The 24,539-nt window shown below is 34.6% G+C and overlaps 1 protein-coding gene across 3 annotated transcripts in view; it reads left to right on the top strand.

Moving 5' to 3' along the window:
• The window catches only part of SNTG1 (syntrophin gamma 1), a 351,378-nt gene that overhangs the window by 255,981 nt on the left and 70,858 nt on the right, over positions 1-24,539 (top strand). For all 3 annotated transcript variants that reach the window (XM_035316860.1, XM_035316859.1, XM_035316858.1), the window contains one exon: positions 23,133-23,171. In XM_035316860.1, the coding sequence (XP_035172751.1) occupies positions 23,133-23,171 (39 nt within the window). The remainder of the gene's footprint in view (positions 1-23,132; positions 23,172-24,539) is intronic.

Raw genomic sequence — 24,539 nt, forward strand, 5'->3', positions numbered from 1 at the left:
CTGCAAAGAAAGGATAGGTCTTTCCAAACTTTCTTGCTGTTACTCCAGTGTGTCTCATCTGCATTTTTATAATGTACTTGAATTTGAAGGACAATGTCTGACATGTGGTAGGTCAGGAAAACGGTGAAAGAAAAGAATAGTAGTTAAATGTGCTCCTATACCTTCTAAAAGATTTAGCGTTTTCCAGAATAGTCAGCTTATCTTGGAGACTTGTAACAAGAAACATCTGCCTTCGTGGCTGGAGCATTTGTATATGGTGACATTCTGATTGTGCTGACAATACTCATCATTAAGACACGCAATCTTGATTTGAAAAATACATTGTAAACTTTAATTAATCATGATAGCTTTTTCAAATGAAATAAAATTGGACTTTCTGTACCAAACCTCTCCCAAATGCTCAAACTATTTTTATTAATAGCTTTTCAGTTTAACTGTATGTGGTATCACATCTTGCAGCAGTCAATAATATATAATAAATGTTTTCTCATCTATGCTGATATAACTTACCATCTATACATCTCTAAAATATCATGTAAGAGAAATAATGTCCTTAGAGACAATAAAATCAAAAGCCCATCTTTTAAATGTTCCTCAAACAGAAGAGCTACAGTGTACCTGTTAAATGCAAGCCTTAAAAGAAAGACACACAATACTGGTTTAAGAGAATATTTTTGCAGTTTTATTTATATAATGGTGTCACACAACAAAGAATCCATGCACTTTCTCTGGTTCAACCAGTTTTGTATGGAGTTAAATGAAACAAGGTAGCCTTGGTATTTAGACATAAGCAAAACATGAGACTATAAGATGTGTTGATTAATCTATTTAAAATTTATATTAAGTTGTGAGACTACATATTTTCCTTCATTCTATTATTGTTGAAGGCTTAAATTGACATGCTATAGAAAAGCCCATGCTCTGGTTGCAAGACACTTTGGAGAGATGCCTTGACATCCCACCCTGATGAAGAATAGCAAGGAACCTGTAGAGAAAATAAATAAATAAATAAAAGTTTCATTATTGCTTTAAAGTGGCAAAGAAAGAAATACAGGAATAAAAGCAGTAGGACCAGTCTGACTGGGAATGTAGGTAAGCCACTTGGGTTTTTGTAAAGAGGCAGCACATAGAAAAAGAAAGTACTCATTAATAAGTCGCCCTTTCCTGCCAAAATGCCAGGCTGCCCTTTTAGTAACAGTTGGAGACTTCCAGCTACTTTGACCTAGTTGTTGTTGTGCAGGAAACTGTTCAATATTCCACAATTGGTTTATTTTAAGTAAGAGTGTGTTGAAAGTGGCTATTGAATCACAAACTGCTGTTGATAAAACAGCAACTGGGAACTGGGAAGGAAGGCTAGGCAATAACGACCTTCCTTTTTGTATCCATCCTCTTTGCAGTCCAAAATTAACCCAAAACCACAAATACGAAGAAAAACATGAATATTATTATTTGTATTTTAAAGCAAGCTTAACTTGTTTTTACATCCCTTTCCTCTTACCTTTAGAATATGTTTTAAATGGTGGTTACATCAAAAGCTTTGCCTTTCTTCCACAGCCAATTAAAAAAGGGGGGAATTAAAAGAAATTGCAATGCACTCGAAGAGCCATAACACACCTCAGGGTATACATTATTAGTAGGCTAATGTGTTGAAAGCACTTTCTTCGTTTGGTTGTCTTGCTTCATAAAGTGCCGTAGACAACCAGTGCATTCTGGTAGCACATAGCTTATATTTGCCTGAGGAAGAGAATGAATCAGAGATCCACCACAGAGGGGTGGGGGAGAAGATGGAAATTTCAGTCATTCAGGGACAGCTTCAAGAGACGGGCAAACAAGTCCAGCAGACAGGAAAAGAGGCAAAATAACAAATTACCGGTAAGCAGAAACTCCTGCAAAGGAAATGTGCCCAAGATCATTTGGATTTGCCATTTCTCTGCTAACAAAATGAGTTGTGAAAATCTGTGGCAAGTTTCTTCTCTCCTAATAATACCTCACATAGTAGTTGTGGCAGGCAGCTGTGAGGAAGGTCTGAATTTACAGCCATGCTGATGGCCTGTGTGGTCATTGCATATGATTGCAGGTGTTTTTGTTTGTTTGTTGTTTATTTGTTTCAGAAAATGGGGACATTACATGCAAATCTTATTAGAAAGAATGTAATTGATGTCATGAAATCAGGCATGAAAAAATAAGAATGAAGTACCTTGATTTCTTCTTTTTGCCCAATGCACAGCACTCTGACTTACTGCACTTAAGAGTGAATTATTAATTTATTTTTATGATTTTTACATTTTAAAGCCATTTATAATTACCATATGAAAGTTTTAATCTTAAAAAAAAAACAAAAAAAACTTTTATAACAATTTTACAGGTTGAAAAACAGTATTTTCTTCATCATACAAATCACGGTAATACAGTGAGCCAAAGGACTGTTATTATTTTTTACTGCATTTATGGAATCACTTGAGACAACTTTGATCTTAAATAAACCTACCTTAGAGGTAGCTAACATTAAGCACAACTTCCATTGACTTCTTTGAAACTGCCTGATTTCCCGCTCTTTCTGATAGTGTTTCAAGTTAGAAATACTATAAAAGTTATTGTTCATGAAGGAAAATATTTAGCTTAAGTAGTATTCTATTATTAATTCAGGAATTTGCTGTCAAATCATGGACTTGTTGAGGAATTTGTTTCTGCCTTAAACAGAAAATGTTTTGTTTTCCTAGATTTGTCTAATTCTTCATAACATATAACTTTCAACTTTGCTAAGAAGTGAAACAGATCCCAGAGATGCAGCATTCTTCATATAATCCTGAATTTTACTCTTTACTAAATTATTCTTCTAGGAACCAGATAAAAATATAGGAATAGAAATAAATTTAAGTAAATTAAGTCTCGAAGGTATAATATGTAAGTTTGTGGGTGACACTAAATTGGGAGGGGCTGTTGACTCCATTGAGGATAGAGAGGCCTTACAGAGAGATCTTGACAAATTAGAGAGCTGGGCAATCACCAATGGTATGAAGTTTAACAAGAGCAAAGGTAAAGAAGGCTTATCTGACTATAGCATTTGCAAATACAGAAAATTCTCAGATGCTCAATTGAATACATCTGTCTGAGGCTGCACCTGGGAAGGGGAAACCCTGGCTATATGTTCAGACTTGGGGATGACAGGCTGGAGAGCAGCCATGAAAGATCCCATGGAAAGGGATCTGGGGGCTTTGGTCAATGGCAAGCTGAATATGAGTCCGCAGTGTGCCTTGGCAGCCAGGAGGGCCAGTCCTACCCTGGGGTGCATCAGGGACAGCATTTCTAGCTGGTCAAGGGTAGGGATTGTTCCACTCTGCTCTGCACTGGTGTGGCCTCATTTTGAGTGCTGTGTGCAGTTTTGAGTATCAAAATATAAGGATATAAAACTAATAAAGAATGTCCAAAGGAGGGCTACAAAGATGCTGAAGGATCTAGAGGGAAAGATGTATGAGGAGTGGCTGAGGTCTCTTGGTTTGTTCAGCCCAGAGCAGAGCAGGCTGAGGGGAGGCCTCATGGCAGCCTGTAGCTCCCTCATGATGGGAGCAGAGGGGCAGGTGCTGAGCTCTGCTCTCTGGGGACAGTGACAGGACCCGAGGGAACGGCATGGAGCTGGGACAGGGGAGGGCCAGCCTGGGTGTTAGGAAAAGGTTCTTCACTGAGAGGGTGGTTAGGCACTGGGACAGGCTTCCCAGGGAAGTTGTCACGGCACCAAGCCTGCCAGAGTTCAAAAGGTGTTTGGACAACACTCTCAGACATATGGTTTAATTTTTGGGTGCTCCTGTGTGGAACCAGGAGTTGAACTTGATGATCCTTGTGGGTCCCTTCCAAGTCAGGGTGTTCTGTGATTGTGTGACTCTAATTAAATAGTCTCACAGAAATGTTATTTGTGTGTCCCTGAAAAGGCAAGATCCCCTCTACACAAACTGTCTACATAGTCAATGGATAATGCAAAATGTCTTTAAGATGTAAAGAAAGTGAACCAGTCCTCCTAACTTAGACACTTACTTTTATCCCATTAACTATATAAAGAATGAAAAGATCTCTAGAGGGTAATTCAATCTCCTTGAATTAAGTACCTACCTCTCCCACTTCTAATAGGAAATGGCAAGAGGATACTTTAGCATAATAGCCTACAGGTTGGAAGAGTCACCCTGACATGAGAAAAAGGAGCTGTCCATGCTACTTTGCCTTCAAGGCTGGCACTGTCTCACCCCTAGCCAAAGGATGTCCAGAGACAGAGCAGGACTGAGGCTCCACTCCCCCTTCAAGACGCTGTTCTCTTGGCTATCCATTGAGCTATGTGAGAAATTCTTGCTCATGCAGGGAAGCAACCCTTGCTTCCCTTGCTGTTTACCAGGAAGCAAGGGTTGGTTTTCTAGGACGTAGCTCTCCGTCGGGCTATCCCTAGAATATGAGCATTGCTTAAGGGCAGTACATGTGTTTCTCACCTTCAGCCTGATAACCCAATGTCCTGTATCATGGTTGGGTACACTGGTGTTACCTGTCATGACCAAAATGGACACAGGCACTTCGCTTCCTATACTACAGCACTGCTTTTATTTTTGCAGATTCTTTAACCCAACTCAATTCACAAATCTTGTTAACAGTGCAATTCCCTCAGTTGTTTTCAGCCTACTAAAAGGTTGAGAATACAGGGTGGATATACAGTTAGGAAGAAAGAAGTCATTGCAAACTTCTTCAACCATGTTTGCTATGAATGAGCAAGAGCAGAAAAAAAAAAACAGGCCTCAGACAGATGTCTCCAGTTGAGCAACTGAGAATTTTCTGTATTTGCAAATGTTATAGTCAGATAAGCCTTCTTTACCTTTTTCCCTACTTCTCTGTCTTAGATTTTCTGTTGCAATCCAGAAAAGCTTTAGAACTAAGAAAAAGTGGAAAAATGTATCATTTTTGAGTTCAGATTAAAATTAATGCTTCTCTGAGATGCTGTCGCATGCATAGAATGGTTCCTCACCATTCTGAAGTACTAAGACTTCCTAATTCATGGCATAATAATTACTGCAAAACTAGCCCACATAGCTCTGGGGAAGGCAGATTGTTGCAGAACTTCACCTTTCTTTTCGAGCAATGGACTCATTATTGCTGAATAAAGAATATGAATGAAAATACTCATTTTCTTTTTTCCTATTATCCTTTCCATTTACCGTGTCTGTAGATTTTGTACCATGCAGGTGCACAGATTGGGGAAAATACAAGTTTTACTGGGAATTTTCTAGATATATGTGCTTAATATTCCTTTGCTGGAAAACCAACCTACAGCTGCTGTTTAGATTTAGGAGAACTCCTAACATCCATACTACTGATTTAATAATTCTACTCAGAAAAAAAAAGAAAATACTCCTCATATGTGGTACTTGTTCATTTTACTAATGTTAAACTCATTGTGTTCAGGAAAAACAAAAACAAAACAAAACAAAAAAACATGCCTTAGGTAAAATGCTGTCATCAGTAAATGATCTAGGCATGAATCTCAAAGAGAGAAAGAGGTAACAGCTAGATGTAGGATTGGAACAAAGTTTAGAGAAAGGTGCGTGACTGTGATTGCACATGTGGCTTGGTGTCACAGCATGGGCTGTGTTGTGCAGCTGTTGTTGGACAAAGTCTGTGTTTTCCAGATGATACCTTATATATAAACTCTTCTGCTTATTTAAATGAGCTGTCTGTAACGGACCATGAGGATATGCATAAGGGTGCCCTTGCTCAGTTACTGCTAAACATGATACTTTTTTTACAGTATAAAATAAATAGATAGATATACACATACATAGATAGATGCTTTTTTTAAAAAAAAATGAGTCATGTTTTCAGTAAAGAATCACAATCTCCCCAAAGTCACTCCTCTCTGAAACCCAAGATGACATGATTCAGAAATACTGAAATGCTGGATCCTGGCAAGGGTTGTGCTGCTTGGCTCCCTGCAAGCTGGCTAGGCTGCCTCAGAGGCTTAAGCATTTGTATCGAGTGAGTCTGTGGCTGTATTGCACTGTGGAAAAAATAAACTGGAGGTGCCAGTTTATGGAAGAGTGTAGAGAGATGGTTAAAACATCATGGAAGCAAAATGGTAGAATAATCTAAACTCTCTGTAGAAGGGAGAATAAGTGAAAAGCTTACTCATTCAAACTTTTAGTAGGTTGATTTTATTGGAAAATGGTCACTGACATTCAGACACCTGTTTTAGTGTTTCAGATTCCCTTCCTGCTCTACTGATCTTATTAGTCATTTCTGCAAAGTATTCTGAGATGCCACAAAGGTCTTTCCTATCATGGGTTTTCCTGAGATACTCCAGATGTCTGCAAAGCTACTCTTGAAGTTTACTATTATAAGAGGAGTCACAGAAATGCAAAGGCAAATATGAAGCAAATCTTAAAGGATGTTAACATTATAATTAATAAATATTATAAAAGTGAGCAATGCCTACATAGATGCTTGGGCTTTCAGCAGTGAGCAGAGTCATTTATTTATATATACCTGTAGATATATGATATATAATTGTTAGAGGGTGTGAATATATTATGCTTACCATTTGTTCTTTGCCAGGCTGAAAACACAGGCTACTCATAAACTTATATTTTAATAGTGTGTGCATTCTATTTAATCGTTTGTCTCATTTTGTAGCAGTAGGAATAATAATTTTAAAGGTATTTTTATTTTGACATCATATGTAGGGTATTTCAGAGGAAAAAATATCTTCCTAGGCTAACACAACCCCTAAGGAGTTGTGGTGTTCAACTTTCTTTTTCAAGTTTCTCTTTAAATATTGATAAATTTTAATATATATGCATATTTAACATCAGAATTATTACTTTTTGCATCATATTAATATAAACGGATCTTGATAAGACTGCATAAACATAATCTATAATTTTTAAAATACTATAGAAAATAAAATTCTAAAAGATGATTTTGACAAGCTGTTTTAAACAGTTTAAACTGTTAATAAGAGGTCAATGTGCCTAAAGGAATAGTCAGTATAACCCTCCATAAGTGAGGTTTCACTGATAGCAATAGAATATTTTGCAAAGTATGCCTGCACCTTTATTAAGCTAGCTACTCTTGCTACAGCAGGAGGAAGATTAGCACATTTATTTACCAAACAGTAACCATAAGTAGTGTTTTCATGTCACAATGTAATGAGCAGAATTCAGGAAAATAAAGTATGCAATTTGGATAAAAAGAGAATTGTCCCCAGGTTCTGAGAGCAACTAGAACTCCCTAAGGCTTGCAGATGGTCCTACCAGTAAATTAAGCTTCCATTCACTTAAATGGTCAGGTTGTAGGCCAAACCTAGCTTAAAGCAATTATAGCTGACTGACCTCTGTTTAGTCTTCTGACCTCAAATTCTCTCCCCATTACCTTTGTAATTTCATACAACAAATCACGGCACAAATCATAGCTTATGCATGTTATGCTTATAAGTTTTTTAAACCCTGAAACTGGACTCACAGAAACTTCCCGCTTGCTCCTGGTTATAATACTATTCATTTGTTATGTTGGAGTGACTTAAAAGGCAGTTTACTTCATGACCAAGTCATCAGCAAATAATAATATATAAAAAATGACTTGCAGCATTACTGATCTGTGTAGTTCAACTGGCAATATCGTTTTTATCTGATCAGAACAGTTACAAATCCAAGGCATGTTTTTTCTTCTGTATTTGAACAGAAAAGAAAACTTTACCTCCAAAAACATTAACCTCTCAGCTTGAAAGGTCGTCTTGCATTTTTTATGCTGCTGTATTCTTTCCCAACTATTAGAAGACAAGAAAAGTTGATATTAATACCGGAGTTATATTCAACAGTGGCACTCTTTCATCACTCTGTCTTTAGCTTCTTAGCAGTTCTTTGTATTGTCTTTGTTACTCTGTCTACTACTCTTATTTCAGTAGTATTTCCTGTAGAGCACAGGGGAATCTGACAATATAGTTTTGCCTCTTCAAAGGAACTTTTTTGACATTATTGTATATGAATACTTGTATTGCCAAAATAATAATAAATAAATAATAATAATAAGCTTATTTTCAATAAATAGCATGTGAATTCTTATTCCACTAGCCCATTGGAAGAAAGTGCAAGAAGGAATGTCTTGGCAAAATGATGAGATCTTCCTTAACCTAAACACAGGAGAGAAAAAACTGAATAGAATTAAGTTGTTACTAAGAGTGGGCTTGGGAAGTATAGCATAAGTGTGTAGAAATGTGGCAGCACTAGATGAGATTTGCTCAGCAGGGAAGCAGCAAGGATGAAAAGAAATAGTTTTCACATACACAGGTGATAAAAGAGACAGCAAGGAAAAGGCTGCTTGCATACCAAAAATAAAGGCAAAAATAAATGCAAAAGGCTTTTGCATACCAAAAATAAAATTACTGATAGATGATGAAAAGAATGTCAAAGTATTTAATGCTCTTTTGGGACAGAATTTACTCAAACGCTCAGTTGTAAACAGACAATTTTGACCATTGTTGAGTGTAATACAGTCTTGAATAAAGTTGGAAAACGTTAGAGACAAGACAGGGAACTACTTATACATTAATGAGAAGAGTTTCAAGTACATACATCCTTTATCATCCAAGCCAGTATAAATATATATATATAATATATAAAAATATATATAGTAAATATATATATAGTAGCTAGAATACTTATGTCAACTGTGTCCTATTTACATTAGTCAAAAGCTACAAAAGATTGAAATTCTGTTCTAAATCCATTTGATACAAACAGAAATATTCTAGATCAAATAAATAGTAAAGTAGACATGATAGATTCTGTGTGGTTTAAAACACACAATGAAGACAGCTGCAGGGGTAAAAGCTTTCTTTATACAGCTCTGAGTTCATTACTATTTTTTTTCAGTTGTGAACAGCTTGAAAGTAAATCTTTTGCAAATTGTATTGCGTGTGTTAATACCCACCTTATTACTCCTAAGTACAGTTAGTATTCATAGTGAAAAAGTAATTCTGTAGTTGATATATTGCTGCTTTCATTCAGTTTGGGGATTATTTTTTTTTCTTCCTGGATTTTGAGATTATACTGTCACAAGCAGCCTATTCTTTATGAATAGACATGAATGATATTATTCAGATATTTAATTGCTTCGTTCAGTTCTAAACTTCCCAAACTTTCCAAATATATAATTATTTTAAGTGTCATTATGATAATGTGAAGTTTATACAGCTACATCCCACGCCATGGCAATATATAACAATGTAACCACACAATTGTACTCCTTGTACATCATCCATTTTCATTGCAGCTTGACATACATTTTTCACATGTTGTAATTTGTAGCGTTTGTGTTCCTCTATTCATGTAATTGTCCTCATGGACCATTATACTTTTGCTGAATAATGTTCCTTGTTTTTTGGTTTTGTTTTTTTAATCTTTTCACTATGGTGCTGTAGTAAGCATGTATGATTGCTAACTAAAACTTCAGTAAAGAGGAAAAATGGGGTGGAAAAAATATAAATGTTTAACTTATTCCAGTAATTTAAGTGTTTTGATATACTTTTGATAGTACATTTTACTGTTAAGGCTCAGAGAATTTGACCCACTGATATCTTGAAAAGATGAAATGCTGTTTGCATTTATTAACTTTTGAAAACTTTTCATTTTGACTACGAGAACTATTGATATAGCCCCCCAAAAAATCTATACTTTTGAGTGCACAATCTCTTTTACTACTGAAATGAAATTAGATAGTGAATTGCTGTTCTGAAATCTGTGGAAACAGATGCACTTTCAATGAAAGATTTTAAAAATGTTTCCAGAACTTTATATGCTATATGACAACTCTCACTCATGAACAAATATGTCATCTTAAGATGGATTAAAAATGTGTATTTTTTTCCTCTTCTTCTTTGTTAAAAATGATTTTAAAATATCATATTTAGCTTAGTATAATGCAGTGAAATCCAATAAAAATTCATAGTTTCCTAATAGTGGCTTGAAATCCACATTAATGCAAAAGTCATCTTTAAATTTTCTTTTGGTACCTCCATTGCTGGTCTTAGTCATTCTTAATGCCAATACACTGGTAATTCTTAAAAGGATAATTTGGTTGATTTTTAATTATTCAAAAATTTTCTTATTTAAGGATTGCAAGGTCATATCCAAGGAGAGGAATGTATGCCATCAATTACTACTATGCAAGTTTAACATTACTGTTGTCAAAATAGAAATGGTCTTCACTGTTTGTTTAGTTTTTAACAGGCTTCTTAAAAATAAAAATAAAAAAAGGAAAGGAAAAAAAAAAAGTCTGAGCTTCAAAATTATCTGATTTCTACTGTGCCTTTTTTTGGACCATATTGGTCAGTATTTGAGCATTTCAGGAATACCAGAAAATACTTAAGAAAAGTCCACATTTTCCTTCATATTTTATGATTACATTAGAATTCTTGAATTCTCATGAGATAAAATTGGAGATAAATAGAAGAAATGTTATTCTTTAGAAGGGAACTAAATTCAGGACTTTTCAAGCTAACAGCTTAGTAGCCTTTTGAGAGAAAGAGGTCCAGTTGTTCCTACTTAATGCAATGCAGAGTCTGCATGGCAAAAGAGTTCCACATTGATACAAAGCTCAGTGCTAGATACAGTGCTAGAGTTAGTAAATAAAGTGCAGACTGCTGTGAGTCAGACTTATTGTGTGTAAAGTAGGAGGGACAAGAAGTGTTTTATAAAATAGGAGGACATGACCTTTAAAAATAAAAATAAGGAAGTAGTTCTGTAGTGTGAATTGTGATGTATAGTGTGAATTGTAGCGTGAATGAAGATGAATTGTTAGCTTTCAGCAGAAATAAGAACTGAAAACACAAGGCTTTTATAGATAACTCAGTGACATATGAGCATATTTATTTATTTATTTAACATCAAATTTAGCAGTTGTATTAATACCTAGTTCATTATCACTTGAACCTAATGTCTCAACCACTATTTCATATTATGTCAAAAAATTATTTAAGTAACATAATACCAGGAGATCTTTTAACTTACTTGCAAGCAGGTTGTTATCTGGTGCTGTCAGCCAAATTCTTTCATAAACATTGCTGTTCTTTCTGAGAGCTCCAAGGGAATAAAAGCTTGTAATATTTTTAGACAGAAAAGTGAAATGTGACACAAAACAACACTAGTTGTTTTTGGTTTTTGTTGTTGTTTTTTATCCAATCAAATTTGAACTTTGGGATGATGGTGGGATGATGGAAGATACAGTACTAAACTATACAGAAAGTATACTATAAAGTATACTGTAGTACTAAAGACTACAGAAAAACTCTTTGGCTTCATTGCCACTGGTAAACGTATTTGTTTATGCCATTGGCAACTGGGGAAATTTATTGAAGTTTGCCTTTAGGAATTCATTTAGACCTTTGCTATGGTATAAATATAAATTGTATTTTAAAATCACTATTTACATCTCTACAGGGCATTAGGTTAATATGTTAACCTAATTAATGTTAGGTTAATGTTAGGAGGGTTAATTGTCTCCTGTGTTATACATAATTGTGTAAAATTCCCCATTTCTTCTGTCATTTTGCTATTCACTTTTTCTTATAAAAAGTCAAATTGTGAACTTTAAATGTTGTCTTTATCAAAGTGAGTAGTCCTGAAATAATGCAAACCTTGGCAAACTGTGAACTCTTTATGGGCAAGGTCAGAAGCTTGTTGATAGATTGAAAAAGTAGAAACAAAACAGATTTAGCTGCTGTCTTCAACAAACTGCCTCTCATTCTCTTTCAGCCAAGTCAGACTGAAAAGCCCAGGTTGGCAAGAGGCAAGGAGCCATGTGACTAAATAAATGAACCACTCAAAAGCTGTGAATAAGAACTTTTTTGGGGAAAGGGACAGGAGGAAATTAATTAGATTCAGCAAGTGTGCCTTATACAGAGCAAACTGTTGGTGAGAATACTGTTGTCAAGTATTTTTCTTCCAGCATATACTAGTGGTGGAAGTTGAAAATTTACTTGGGAACCAAAGCTACAGATGTCTCAGTCCAAATCTTAAAGTGGATTTGTAGGAGTTATGATTTGCATTTCTTTTTCCAAAGAAGACTGTGGAGACCTAAAATGCCTTGAGAGGATCATACCTTCTAGTGAAATCCTAAATAAATATGTAGAGAAGTTATGTGAGAAAGTTGTCAAACTGAGTGAAACTTGAAATTACAGGCTGTAGATGAGAAGACTGACAACAAGCCAGGAGACCCACACTAACACCTACTGTGAGGGAGCAAGCCCCAGCTAAAGAGAAGTTTCTACTTGCAGGTCTTCTTTGGAGGGAAAGGGTTAATTCAGTGGTTAATTCTAGGCAGTGATGCATTACAATGCTGCCACACAGTAACTTAAGATTCAAGCTTAAAGACAGAGTGGAGGAAAAAATAAAATGAAAACCTGGCAGGATGGAAAAAAAAATGAGATTAATAATCACCCTTCCCATGAGGAAGCAATGTATTGGTCATCATCAGTGACTCACTCCTGTGTATGATGAAGAAGTCTGTCTAGTGGCTGAACCTAGCATTGTAGGAAGCCTTTTGTCTACCAGGAGCTTAAATCTGAGGGATGTTGCCAAAGCCAAATGACAGTTATCTGGGGCTGCTCATTCATGTGGGCATGGCTGACTTTTGGTGTGACTGTAAGCAGATCAGAAGTAACTATGAGACTCTTGCAGGTATGCAGACAGGGGTCAGAAGATGTTGTAATGTGCTAGTCAGTCCTCCTGGTCATGCAGGAAAAATGTGTCAAAACAACCAATGCTTATATGTAGTGTCACCAAAGAGGTCTTTGGCCTCTTTGACAATAGCATGAACTTGCCAGGAAATATAGAGTGAAATGGAACTATTTAGCCTGCAGAAAAGAACAATGTTTCAACTTTATAAAAGCTACACAAAGATCATGCAGTTTCTTCTTTGTTTCTGTAATGGATTATGTGAGAAGCAATGAATGGGATTCTTATGCAATGCAACCAGAAAGAGTCGGCTTAGATATTAGGAAAACTTTCAGTACTATGTGGAGTGGTACATACTAATAGAATCACTCATAAGGCATTGACAGTTCCATCATTACAGGTTTTTATAAATGGTTGGACAGACAGCTTTTATTTATTCAGTTCAGCCATACGTTTTTTATTTTGTATCATCATAGCATTAACATATTCATTATCAGTGCTTGTGACTGCATTCAGAAATACTAGGATAAGACAAACTATGGAAAACATTTAACTAATGTTTATCCTCCATTTGTTTGGAATTCCATGAAAACTGAAAGAAAATACTGAATACTATATATACTATATACTAACTGCTACATTGTAATGAAATTATAAGTGAAAAGTTATGGCAAAATGGCCCTGGTGTTCGTGTGGTCATTACACCACAAAAAGTAAAATTGAAATGTGAATTATCCATGTTATGTAATTTCCATGAGAAATCAGAAAGAATGAAGTCTGTTGCTTTAAATCAGGAGAGGCATATATGATGAAATGTTAACACTTTAATGATCTGGTTTCTGCTGGGAGAATGACATGGGCTTGTTTATTCATAGAAGCATAGAATCACAGAAAGTTTTTAGTTGGAAGGGACCTTTAAAGATCATCTAATTCACCCCCCACACCTCCTTAAGAAGGGACATTTTTCACCAGATCAGGTTGCCCAAAGCCCCATCCAGCCTGGCCTTGAACACTTCCAGAGATGGGTCACACACAACTTCTCTGGGAAACCTATTCCAATGCCTCACCACCCTCATAGTAAAGAACTTATTTCAAATATCCAATCTAAACCTACCCTCTTTCAGTTTAAAACCATTACCCTTCATCCTGTCATTACATGCCCTCGTGAAAAGTCTCTTTCCATCTTTCTTATAAGCCACTTTTAAGTGTTGAAAGGCTGCAATAAGGTCTCCCTGAAAACCTCTCTTCTCCAGGCTAAACAACCCCAGTAATAACTGCAGTAGTAGTAACTGTGGTGAACAGATGGGCTAAGAGCTGCAGCCCTGATAATCAACCATCTAAATCCTTCCCTGTAAAATACCAATCTCATCACTTCATGTTCTGTGTCACTTGAACACTGCATGCATGCAATACATTTTTTTTTTTTCTTCAAGACTTTCACTCCATTATTAGCTACTATGAATTACTGAATTTATAACATAAATGCTTTCCAGATAACAAAAACACTCAGCCTTGTTCCTTTCTATATGCATATTGTCTATTATTTGTTTGCATCCCAGTTTCTTAACAAGCACAAATATTTCAATGCATTAAATAAATATCATACTTATATACTACGTTTACCTTGGTGAACTATATATTAGCTTTAGAAAAAAATGTTCAAGATCTAGAAACCTTTCTGACTGAATCAATGACATTTCTTAATCATATCTAGCACACATTTATTTTCTTCTTCAACAGTATTCAAGCAAGTATTCAAGCATTTTTCACGTGTTCTTGAATAGACAGCTTTGTGAAGGGGAATGATCCAAGGTTTTCTTCAGTGTGCTCTTACTTCAAGATCTAATTCTTTTTATTGCCTTAACCTAGTTCTTTTGACAAGTGTAGGTATATTGAATCTCCAAGGTGTTGGCATTTTGATATCATGATGAGTTCAGGATGTAACAGCTTTTGCATTTTGTCATCTACTAAACCAGTCATTATGACCTGCTACTCCTACCATATTCTGAAATGTAAATGTTATTTTGTGGTGTTCTCAGTCAAACTAAAGTTAAGTAAAATATAATAACTCAATCACATTATTTTAAATGAACTTATTTTGTGAAGTTAGAACGCTTAGGTTTCCACAATAAGTTGATTATAGTCTGTGGAAACAAATTACAGATTTCTAGTGCCAAGCTTTCTCTTCCAACCAGTAAACTAGTTTTCCTGATGTATCTTTCTTTCATCAGTATGAGTTTTGAATACATAGAATTTCTTCTATTTAAATTTAAACATAAGTCCTAAGCAAGATTGTATAGAGAAAGGATATAGCAACAACTTAGTAAAACGTATTGAAAAATAGGGTGAAATTTCGATTAAATTTTTACTTGAATGTTAAGAACATAGAGAAGAATAATGAAATATGTGTTCTGGAGGCCTCTGATAGTTTCTGGAATGCAGTATTTCCAGGTCAATATCCAGAATATATCAAAGGTTTATGTTTAGCATATTTTGAGGGAAAGTTACATAGAATTTATAATTTTAAAAAAGATTAACTGTGGGAATCTAGAAGAATTGTATTTCAAATGGAGGTCTGATACCTTCAAAGGAAGACTGAATTAATAGCTGCTAGGTAAATTACATCTTTACCGTGGATTCTACATATGTTTTCTTAACATTAAGTAAAATGGGTTTGAATACCTATGAAGTATTCAGAGGTGACCAAGAGGAATATATCTCACTATTTTGTGAGTAGTTGTTTTACTGATAATTTTCTCAACCAGCTTTTGTTTTGTTTTGGTTTTGGTTTTAGTTTTTACTCTTAGTATGACTGAAAATTCAGTTATCATACCACAATGAGCAAATAGTACTTTGATATAAATTACAATTTTCCAGTTGCAATTAACTACCTGAAACAATGCTCCCTGTATCTCCTTCTGAGTCATTTGTTTTCCTGTTTATTTTTTTTCAATTTTTACTGTTCAAAGTTCTTCTGGTAAATCTTCAGTAAGGATACAGATGTTTCTCCCTTTGAGATGGGACCATAAAAGCCTTTTCAGGCACTGGCTTTCAGTTGTTACCATTGTGTCTTTAGTAACATGCATGTTCCTTCTGGCATTTTAATAATTCTATTAGGGAGATTAACTGTTGTGAAAATGGTGTGTTTGTTACACAATTATCTTCTGTAAAAAAAAACTCAGTAGCAATATTATCATGAAGGTAATGCCGAAAATTTTATTTAGGAATAAGTGTTAAATATCACAGGATTCAGTAAATTCATTCATCCGTTAAATAAAACATTTTATTTACTTTTTATTTTTAAGTAAATGTAAATGCAGTCCTGGTATTGAAACACCACAGATGTCTGAAGACTAGGTTTTGAGGTTTTTGTCTTTAGGGTTTCCATTGTAGCTTCGTGTAATAGGCAGAAATCTGATATTTCTTTGATTTCTCTGTTACTGCTGTTCTGGTAGAGTTCAATGCGTCACTGAGCCCTTCTTGATGAGGAAATACATGAAAGAAGTTGGGAATCATAGTTCAGATGTCAATTTTTTCTTTGATAGTGTTCTCATATACCAAAAATTGATAACATGATCTGGTATATTAAAATGTACAATATACGATATAACTCTTTTTCTGAATCAGTTCAAGACCTCTTTCAGGATGTTGTGTAATCAACTGATTCGCATTTTTTTGTTGTTGTTGATGTTTGTTCGGTTTTGTTTGATTGTTTGTTTGTTTTTTTGGGGGGGAGTGTGGTGAGTGGGAAGGGCATTAGTGAGTCTTACAAACCATTCTTTATGTATTGAAAAGTATTTATAAAATGTCTGACTGTATTGGCAGCTCACCAAAATATGCAAGTTCTCTATATATTTTATACCACTGGCTAATTCAAGGTCAGTCAGTACAAGAATTTAACAAGGAAGCATGTGCAAATACAGGGCTGCTTTCCAAAGACCTCAAGTCTCAGTGGGGCCTTTTCTTCCTCTGTATAGATTTCCAGTTTCCAGATGGATTACGGTGATCCATGAGAATTTTAAATGCTAATATTTACCAGAACAAATATCTGACTAGTCCTGTGTCTGCTGATAGCAAAAAAAATTAGTTATATTTCCCTTAGTTTTTCCAGCCAACAGCTATTTTGGGACTTCTGTTAGTCAGCTGGTATGGGGCTTGCTGAATCATGCCAAAACTGATTTAATCATATTATTTAAATGCATTTGATCTCTTTTTGTCTTTTTATTATTATTATTATTATTAAGAGATTTTTTAACATTTACTATAAGTTGAAACATATATAATCTGGTCATATATAATCATATATAATCATCTAGAAACCATAGCAAGAATGCTTCAGCCTACAGGGATCTATTTGAAAAGATTCTAAAACAGAGGACATGTTTATGCGTTTACATTATTCAGTGTTGGGTCTAAACTGCTGAGATGACAATGTGATCTAGAATAGATATATTGCTATTTAGTTTATTAGATTCTACTAACTATTCTGGATAACAAGTCTCACCTTTACATAATATTCATATATTCTTTTTCTTTCTTAGAGGCATTTAATGATGAGTTCATTCAGTCTGAGTGAATTTGCAGTCCAGCACATCTGGTCTTGAGAAAAAATTTGAGTTAGGCATGAAAATTCTAGAGATCATAGCAGTGTTTCTAATGAATCTTCCTATCTTTTGAACCATTTAGCAGGTAAAATCTGATCAACAAGAAATAGAGAATGGTATCATCCCTTATAGGTCAGAAAGCAGACATAAATGCTGGAGTAAATCATTCCCATATTTTACCGAACACACTGAGTGTTCACTTGGCAGATTGTAGACAATATGGATTTTCAGCCTCAGCTCTGAAGTCTACTTAAGCTTGTAAAACCAGCGTCAAGACGTCCTATATTCAGCCCTTAGGCAGTTATACATATATCTGAATCTGTGCACTAAAGTATGATGTTTTTCATGTGAATTTTTGCATGCTTCTTTCAAATTTTCTCTAATTCCCTGCAGTTGTCAATGCATATATACTCTTAGATAACAAAGTTTCACTGCCTTACATCTCACATTGAGCAAACCAAAGCTTAGCAAAGACAAAAATAGCAAGTACTAACCAATTAACAATTCCAAATGTTGGTGTTATTTGCTCTTTCATCCTTTGTTGGTGTTATTTGCTCTTTCTTCCTCATTCATTAACATAAGATTATCACAGCATGGATTCATGTTTTTTTCAAAAATGCTCCATTTTTTAATGATCTTGCTACCTGTTTGCAATCACTTAACATCCCACTGGTATGCACTTTATTGTTGCTTTAATACATGAGAAAGTTAAGAACTATTTAACACATTTATTTACATTCTTGTCAAACTGTTATATTATAATTAGCTCTTAATGAATATAAGTCAACTGTTACGAAATACAAACAATTGATGAAGAAGGCTACAAAGTCTAAATTGTTTTGGGGAAATCCAAATATAAGGAGAGTACAGTAGTACATAGTAAAGGATTATTTTTAATGGAAATTTTCTGATAAGGGAGGATACCTGCAGTTACTTGATATCTACAGGCTGCAAGCAAAAGATAGACCAAATCATGTAAAAGTATGGGAAAATCTGATCTACCATCTAAGTCAAAAAAATATTGAGCAGAAGCTGGTGCCCTCTCATTCCAAATGTTGCCCTTCAGTGTTACGGTTCCAAAGGTACCAAGAGAGAATGGTGTCTTGTTAATTGCTCTATCCTGACAACAAACACCTACTGTACTACTGTTTTTTTTCCAGAGGCCCTGCTACGATACCTGAGACCCACGCTGTCATTAAAGATATTTCCCTGTAGCTCATTAGACCTGCTGAGTTCATTTGCAATGTGGTTTTTCAGAAAATGGATTAAATCAAGCATAGTACAGAGAGACTTTTCAAACAAACAAATGTTTCGGTTTAAATTGTTAAGAAATGGAAAAACCTGGAATCGGTGCCCTTAACTCTAAATCATACTGCCCTTAAAAGTCTTCAGGGTGGCATATGCTCATTGAAGGGCACATTTCCTCATCATCTCATGAGGATCCAGTGATTACATTGGAATAGCAGATTTGATTAAAATAAATAGGTAAAAAGGTCAAACAGCCCCCTAATAAATAGCAGTTTTGAAATTATACTTGAAAATCCTCTTATGGGAACTGAAAATAGTTATTGTAGTGCTATTTGCTCAAAGAAAGTCTGAAATAGTAGCTCTTAGAGGAATGAACAATTCAGTTTCAACTGAATGTGAAAGTTTAAAACACAGATTTTGTCAGCTTAATCAGCTGCATTCCAGCAGGGCAACAGTAATAGGGTACAAAAAAGATGATAGTATGGAGGGGTATTCTGCTGGCTTCCTGCTTCTCTGGCATGAAAGCAGTTAAAAATAAAATAAAATAAAATTAAATTAAATTAAATTAAATTAAATAGCAATCACATACACCTAAAGCCAAAGCCTGATCATCTGCTCACCCTGCCAAGGAGTGATGTCTCTTATGGTCTTTCTTTGTTTCTTCTGTGGAGTAGGCACAACCATCATAGTGAAAAATATCTACCTGTGGCAACATCTAGTGCACAAATTAACTGAGTATGGCTATAGTGCATTCTGCTCTTTGTCTCACTTCATATCATCTGCCTGTCCAGTACTCTTTATGGCTATGATGTCCTAATGTTTTTGCCCATATGTGTTTTTAAAACATATCTAGCCCGATGTGTTTGTCACAATCAGTCCCAATCAGTTATATTTCAAACCATTTTTCTATTTACCTTCTCCTAAAATTCCCTCTTTTATTTTTCATCTTTTATCAACAGTACTTGCCTAGTTAATAGTCAGACACAGCATCCTGTGGATACTTTGTTTTTGATCTCATCTTCCTCCTCAGAGGATTAGGTTATCATCAAACCTCAAACTACTTTGTTTGAGGGGTTCTTAGAATTTGCTTCCTAATTGACATTCATGGGAATTGAACCCAAATAGAATTAAGTGCTCAGCACCTGTTTTGCTGTACATAAAGTAGACACGGGTATTTCTTGTTAGCTTAAATGCAGCTTTCATAATGCTTTCTGTAGCTTTGTGTTCAGAACAGAATTTGTTTACTGGCTTCATTTGTCTCTTTTGTGCACCTCCTGATTTTTATTGCTTTGGTTAATCAGGTCTTTCAAATAGATATTCTCAGACAGCCTGCTTTTTTTTTTTTTTTTTTTTCTCCCTTTTTCTCCCTTTTTCTCCCTTCCTTACTGTAGTATCTGCATAGTGTTTTATTTTAAAATATGTACATATGTGTTTGAACTGTTTCTGTGATTCTAATTTTATCATACTGGTGTCCTTTGGTAGTCTTTTGGAGGAAACAAACATTCTTCATGTGGCATTAGTTACATAGTGTTATTGTGCCTGATAATTAATAGTTTTATGATGAGTTCAGTAACATTAGGGAAGACTGAAGGAACATTTGTCTTTTAGATAATATATCTCAAGTAACAGAAAAAAAAAACATTTTCTGATTTAATTTGTGAAAAATATTTACAATTGAATTTTGATTCCTAAGGATCTATGGATCTGTGTTATCTGTGGATTAAATTTTATTCAGTGGATTTTGTAACACATTGGAAAGACCAATGTTCTTTTTGGTTTTCCTTCCATGTTCTCAAGACAGTGTATCTCATAATCTTAAAGATCAGAACTCCTGCTATCTAATTTTAGAACTTTTTTGGTTTTGATGGAATGATCAGTATTTGTGTATGTGAGTCAGTGCATGTTGTGGTTTAACCCATCAAGCAACTGAGCACCACAAAGCTGTTTGCTCACTCCTCACCCCCTCAGTGGGAAGGAGAGATAAACAGATAAAAAAAATAAAAAAATAAAAAATAAAAAATAAAAGTAAAACTCTTGTTGTGAGATAAAGTTTAATAGAACAGAAAAGGAAGGGAAAATAATGATTATAATTATGATAAAGGAATATACAAAAAAAGGCGATGCACAATGTAATTGCTCACACACACCCTGGCTAACCACCCAACCATCGCAGTTTTATTGATCAGCATGGTGCCCTGTGGTGTGGGACATCCCTTTGGGCAGCCTGGGCCAGCTGCACTGGCTGTGTCCCCTCCCAGCTCCTGGTGCACACCCAGCCTCCTCGCTGGCAGGGCAGCACCAGGAGCAGTGTAAGCAGTGCTCTGCAACAACTAAAGTATTGGTGTGTTATCAGCATTATTCTCAACCTAAATCCAAAACACAGCACTGTACCAACTACTAGTAAGAAAATTAACTCATCCCAGGCAAAACAAGGACAGTGCACTTAAGAGATTTCTCAAACTAATCAGACTTTATAATTCTTACTTCCAGGTAGAACTGAACTGTTGTAATAAATTTTGTAAATTTTATCCTACTTAAAAATAATGTATTACAAGAAATCCTCATAGCACTACCTGAAAGATAAACATGATTGTTTTAATTCATCAAAACAACACGAGTTAAAACAGCTAGGCAATGCAGGTGCTCAGATTGTACTTTAAAAAAATGAGATGGAAATCCGTGAATGAGAAAATGATGTTTGGATCATGCAGTTAGATTTCCTAGGAGCATTTAAAGTCCACAGAGATTCCTGATGTACTTGATTTCTGTTAAAAACTTAAGTCTCTATACATGAATTAAAAAATAAATATTATCAAAGTATTTCATATATAACTGTGTTGCCACTAAAGACAATTTCAGTATTTTGTTTAGAATAGTAAAATCTTGTTTTCTTGGCCAAGTTCTTTCATAACTTAAATTTTTCACAGTATTGGATGTAGCCTTGCTTGAAGTAGAGGGAAATCCACAGTTTTGACAAGGATTTAAATAGTGCCTACTAGCACAAACAGGAATTTAGCATGCTGGAGTATTTCATGCTGAATTTAGAAATAAATCCCCAAAAACTTGAACTCTCTGTATTTCTGGAAGAAAAATAAATAAATAAATAAATAAATAAATAGAAGGTTTTAATCTATATTTTCTTTTGAGGAATTTTGTAAGATGGTATCTTCTGAAGTATGTATTCATTTTATTTTAATACTTTGTCCATGGAGTGCCATAGCTCCCCAAATCTTTTCCCTTATATGTTAAGGAAAGGAGGAAACTGAAGCTGATGCACATGCTTGAAGGGAAGGTGGAAATGTTCTTATGACACTTTTAATTTGGGGTGCATTTGAAAACCAACTGAGCTTGCTTGCCAGCATATTCTTGAAAGTGAGAATTATCCTTTGATAGCCAAACTGTGGGATGTCAGTGACAGACTTAAAGACTTACTCAGTATTTGCATTAAGAATGCAAAGAGTAATAAATATTCTGTTTTTAAAGTATGAAAAACAGTGTCATTCACAACTCTGCATATAGTTATTCAGAGGTGGTATTGTAAACACTGACTGAAGTTCAATGGGCATTCTTCTTTTCTTCTAAAAACAATGTTCTTCCTACCTTTAGCTGAAGCAGTGTAAATGTTACATTGTGGTTGGCTATACAATTGAATCATTGTTGACAATGTCTTTAATTTTAATTAATTTATTTTTTTCTCATTTACCCTAGCTAGAAAAACAATTGTGAAACATTGACATAAGGGAGCAGAAAAAAAAAATCTAGAGATAAGTATCTGTCATGAACACAGATAGTAGATATGCTAGGTTTGCTCAAAGGATTTCAGGGCTTATTTTTAAAATAAAGAGAATATGTTTGTTCTGGTACTAATGGCAGGAATGGTTATGTTCCACACCTAATTCTCCTTGTGTTGAACAGTTTTGAGTCAGGTACCTGGCAATGTTTATTCAGAGGGAGTCAATGACCTGCGGGGCTAAATACAAACTTCTCATGAATCTTTCATCTCAGATTGGGTTACTGCTTACATTTTACCTAGTGATATTGCTTAATGTTCTTATATTACTTGAACAATTACCAAAATTAAACTTGCACACCTGATTCTGGTTAGTAGGTTAGTAGGATAGAGAGGTAGAGATAGAGAGGAGGTTAGTAGGATAGAGAAAGTGATGTTTCAGAGGTTATTCCAGCCCAATTTTTCATCATTCTCTAAGGAAAGGTATTTTCTTAAAGCATAATGACTTGATGGATGACAGTAAATTGATCTGAATTACTTTTATACTTAAATAATCTAGTTTAAATTAGAACATCTAGTCAGAACAATGGGAAAATATGTAGTGTTGTACAATTCAGAAATAATTTTGTAAATATTTTCCTTTCCTATATTTTGGAAAAGCAGAATTAACTACACAGTGACTACAGGAATGTCTCGTTATTCACTATGGTTTTCATCTTTATACTGTAGAGGACTTTACACAGTCTCAAAGGAAGTGTCTGATATATGTCTTTAAAACCTATTTTTTATTTTTATTTTTATTTTTCTTCTAGTGGTTGAGATCTTAATATATTTCTTCTCTCACTTTTATAGATTAAAAAAATCAACAGGAATTTTCCAGTAAACCAGCAGGTAAGAAAAATAAAATTTGGGGTGCTTTAATTCAAAAGTTTCATTTCATCTGTATTTAGTTGTGTAATAGCTGTGCATTATTTTAGCTCAAGTGTTTTTGATACCTTTTGGTACCTTGCTGCCTCAGAATATATATTTTTTATTTATTTATTTATTTATTTTTCTAAAGTCAATGTTAACTGGAATGTGTGGTCAAAGTCAGATCATGCCTAATCTTTTCAAGTTGAAAAAAAAAGGTTTAATGAACATATATTTATACTAATTTTCTTCAGATTGCATCTTACCTATTTTATTATAGAAGCAGGAATGGGAGTCTTATGCTTAAGAGAGTTAGCATAAGACTTCATTATTATAAAGACTCTTGTCTAAATGAAAACATAAAAATGAATATTTGTCCAATGTTATGGAGCAGGTAGTAGGAAAATTTGGGAAAAACTACATCACCTGGTTGACTCCAAGATCATCCATTGGCAGTCTCATGTTACTGGAAAGCACTGCAATAACTTGAGAAAGGTTTCCTGGGACAAAGAGAGCTTTTTCTTTTGAGAAATCTGTTTGGTTTTGGTTTTGTTTTTAGCAAAAAAAATAAAATAAATAAATAAAAAAAAAAAAGGTAAACCTACACACAGCTCAAAGTTGAAAGACTGAAATACTGTTCTGAGGTTGTAGTTTCTAGAGATCATACTAAGAATGGGCAACAGTCACATCTCCTTGATAAGATCAGCGTATATTTTACAAAACCATATAAACAAACCACAGATAAAAAAAATCAGGTTAAAGCTGAGTACACTGTAAAGTGATCAAAGACTCATTTGGAACATAGTCCCATACCACAGTAATGCCATTAAGTGTACTATGATATAGCAAATCAGCAGTTGAAAATGTGATTGTTTTGTGGTGGGGTACTTATCACAAAGTACAAGTTTAGTAAATTAGACCAATTAGTTAAGTTTATGTTTGTGTTGTGTTTTACAACAATTGCATAATGGGTATTTCATTTTAAGAAACTTAAAATAATGGGAAATGGAGAACTCTGATTTATCTGGAGGAATAAATTGCTTCCATGTAGAAGAGAAATATGTACAGCACTGAGATGCAGACTTGACTTCAAGACACATTTGAGGAATAAAGTGCTTTTGCCTCTCTTACACCAACATTATATCTGAGTTATGTCTCTGGTCCAACTTTATTAATATGGAATTTTGCTAAGTCTAACTCACAAGGCAGGGGCAGGCATTATTATTTTATTTGCTTATTTCTCCATAAATCATAACAAACGAATAATAATAATAATAGCAAATATTTTTATGAGTATGTATAAATAAAGTTAGAAGAAATTACATAATTACATAATAAACAATTATGTAT

The sequence above is a fragment of the Oxyura jamaicensis genome, chromosome 2, assembly GCF_011077185.1.
Source record: "Oxyura jamaicensis isolate SHBP4307 breed ruddy duck chromosome 2, BPBGC_Ojam_1.0, whole genome shotgun sequence".
Taxonomy (NCBI): Eukaryota; Metazoa; Chordata; class Aves; order Anseriformes; family Anatidae; genus Oxyura; species Oxyura jamaicensis.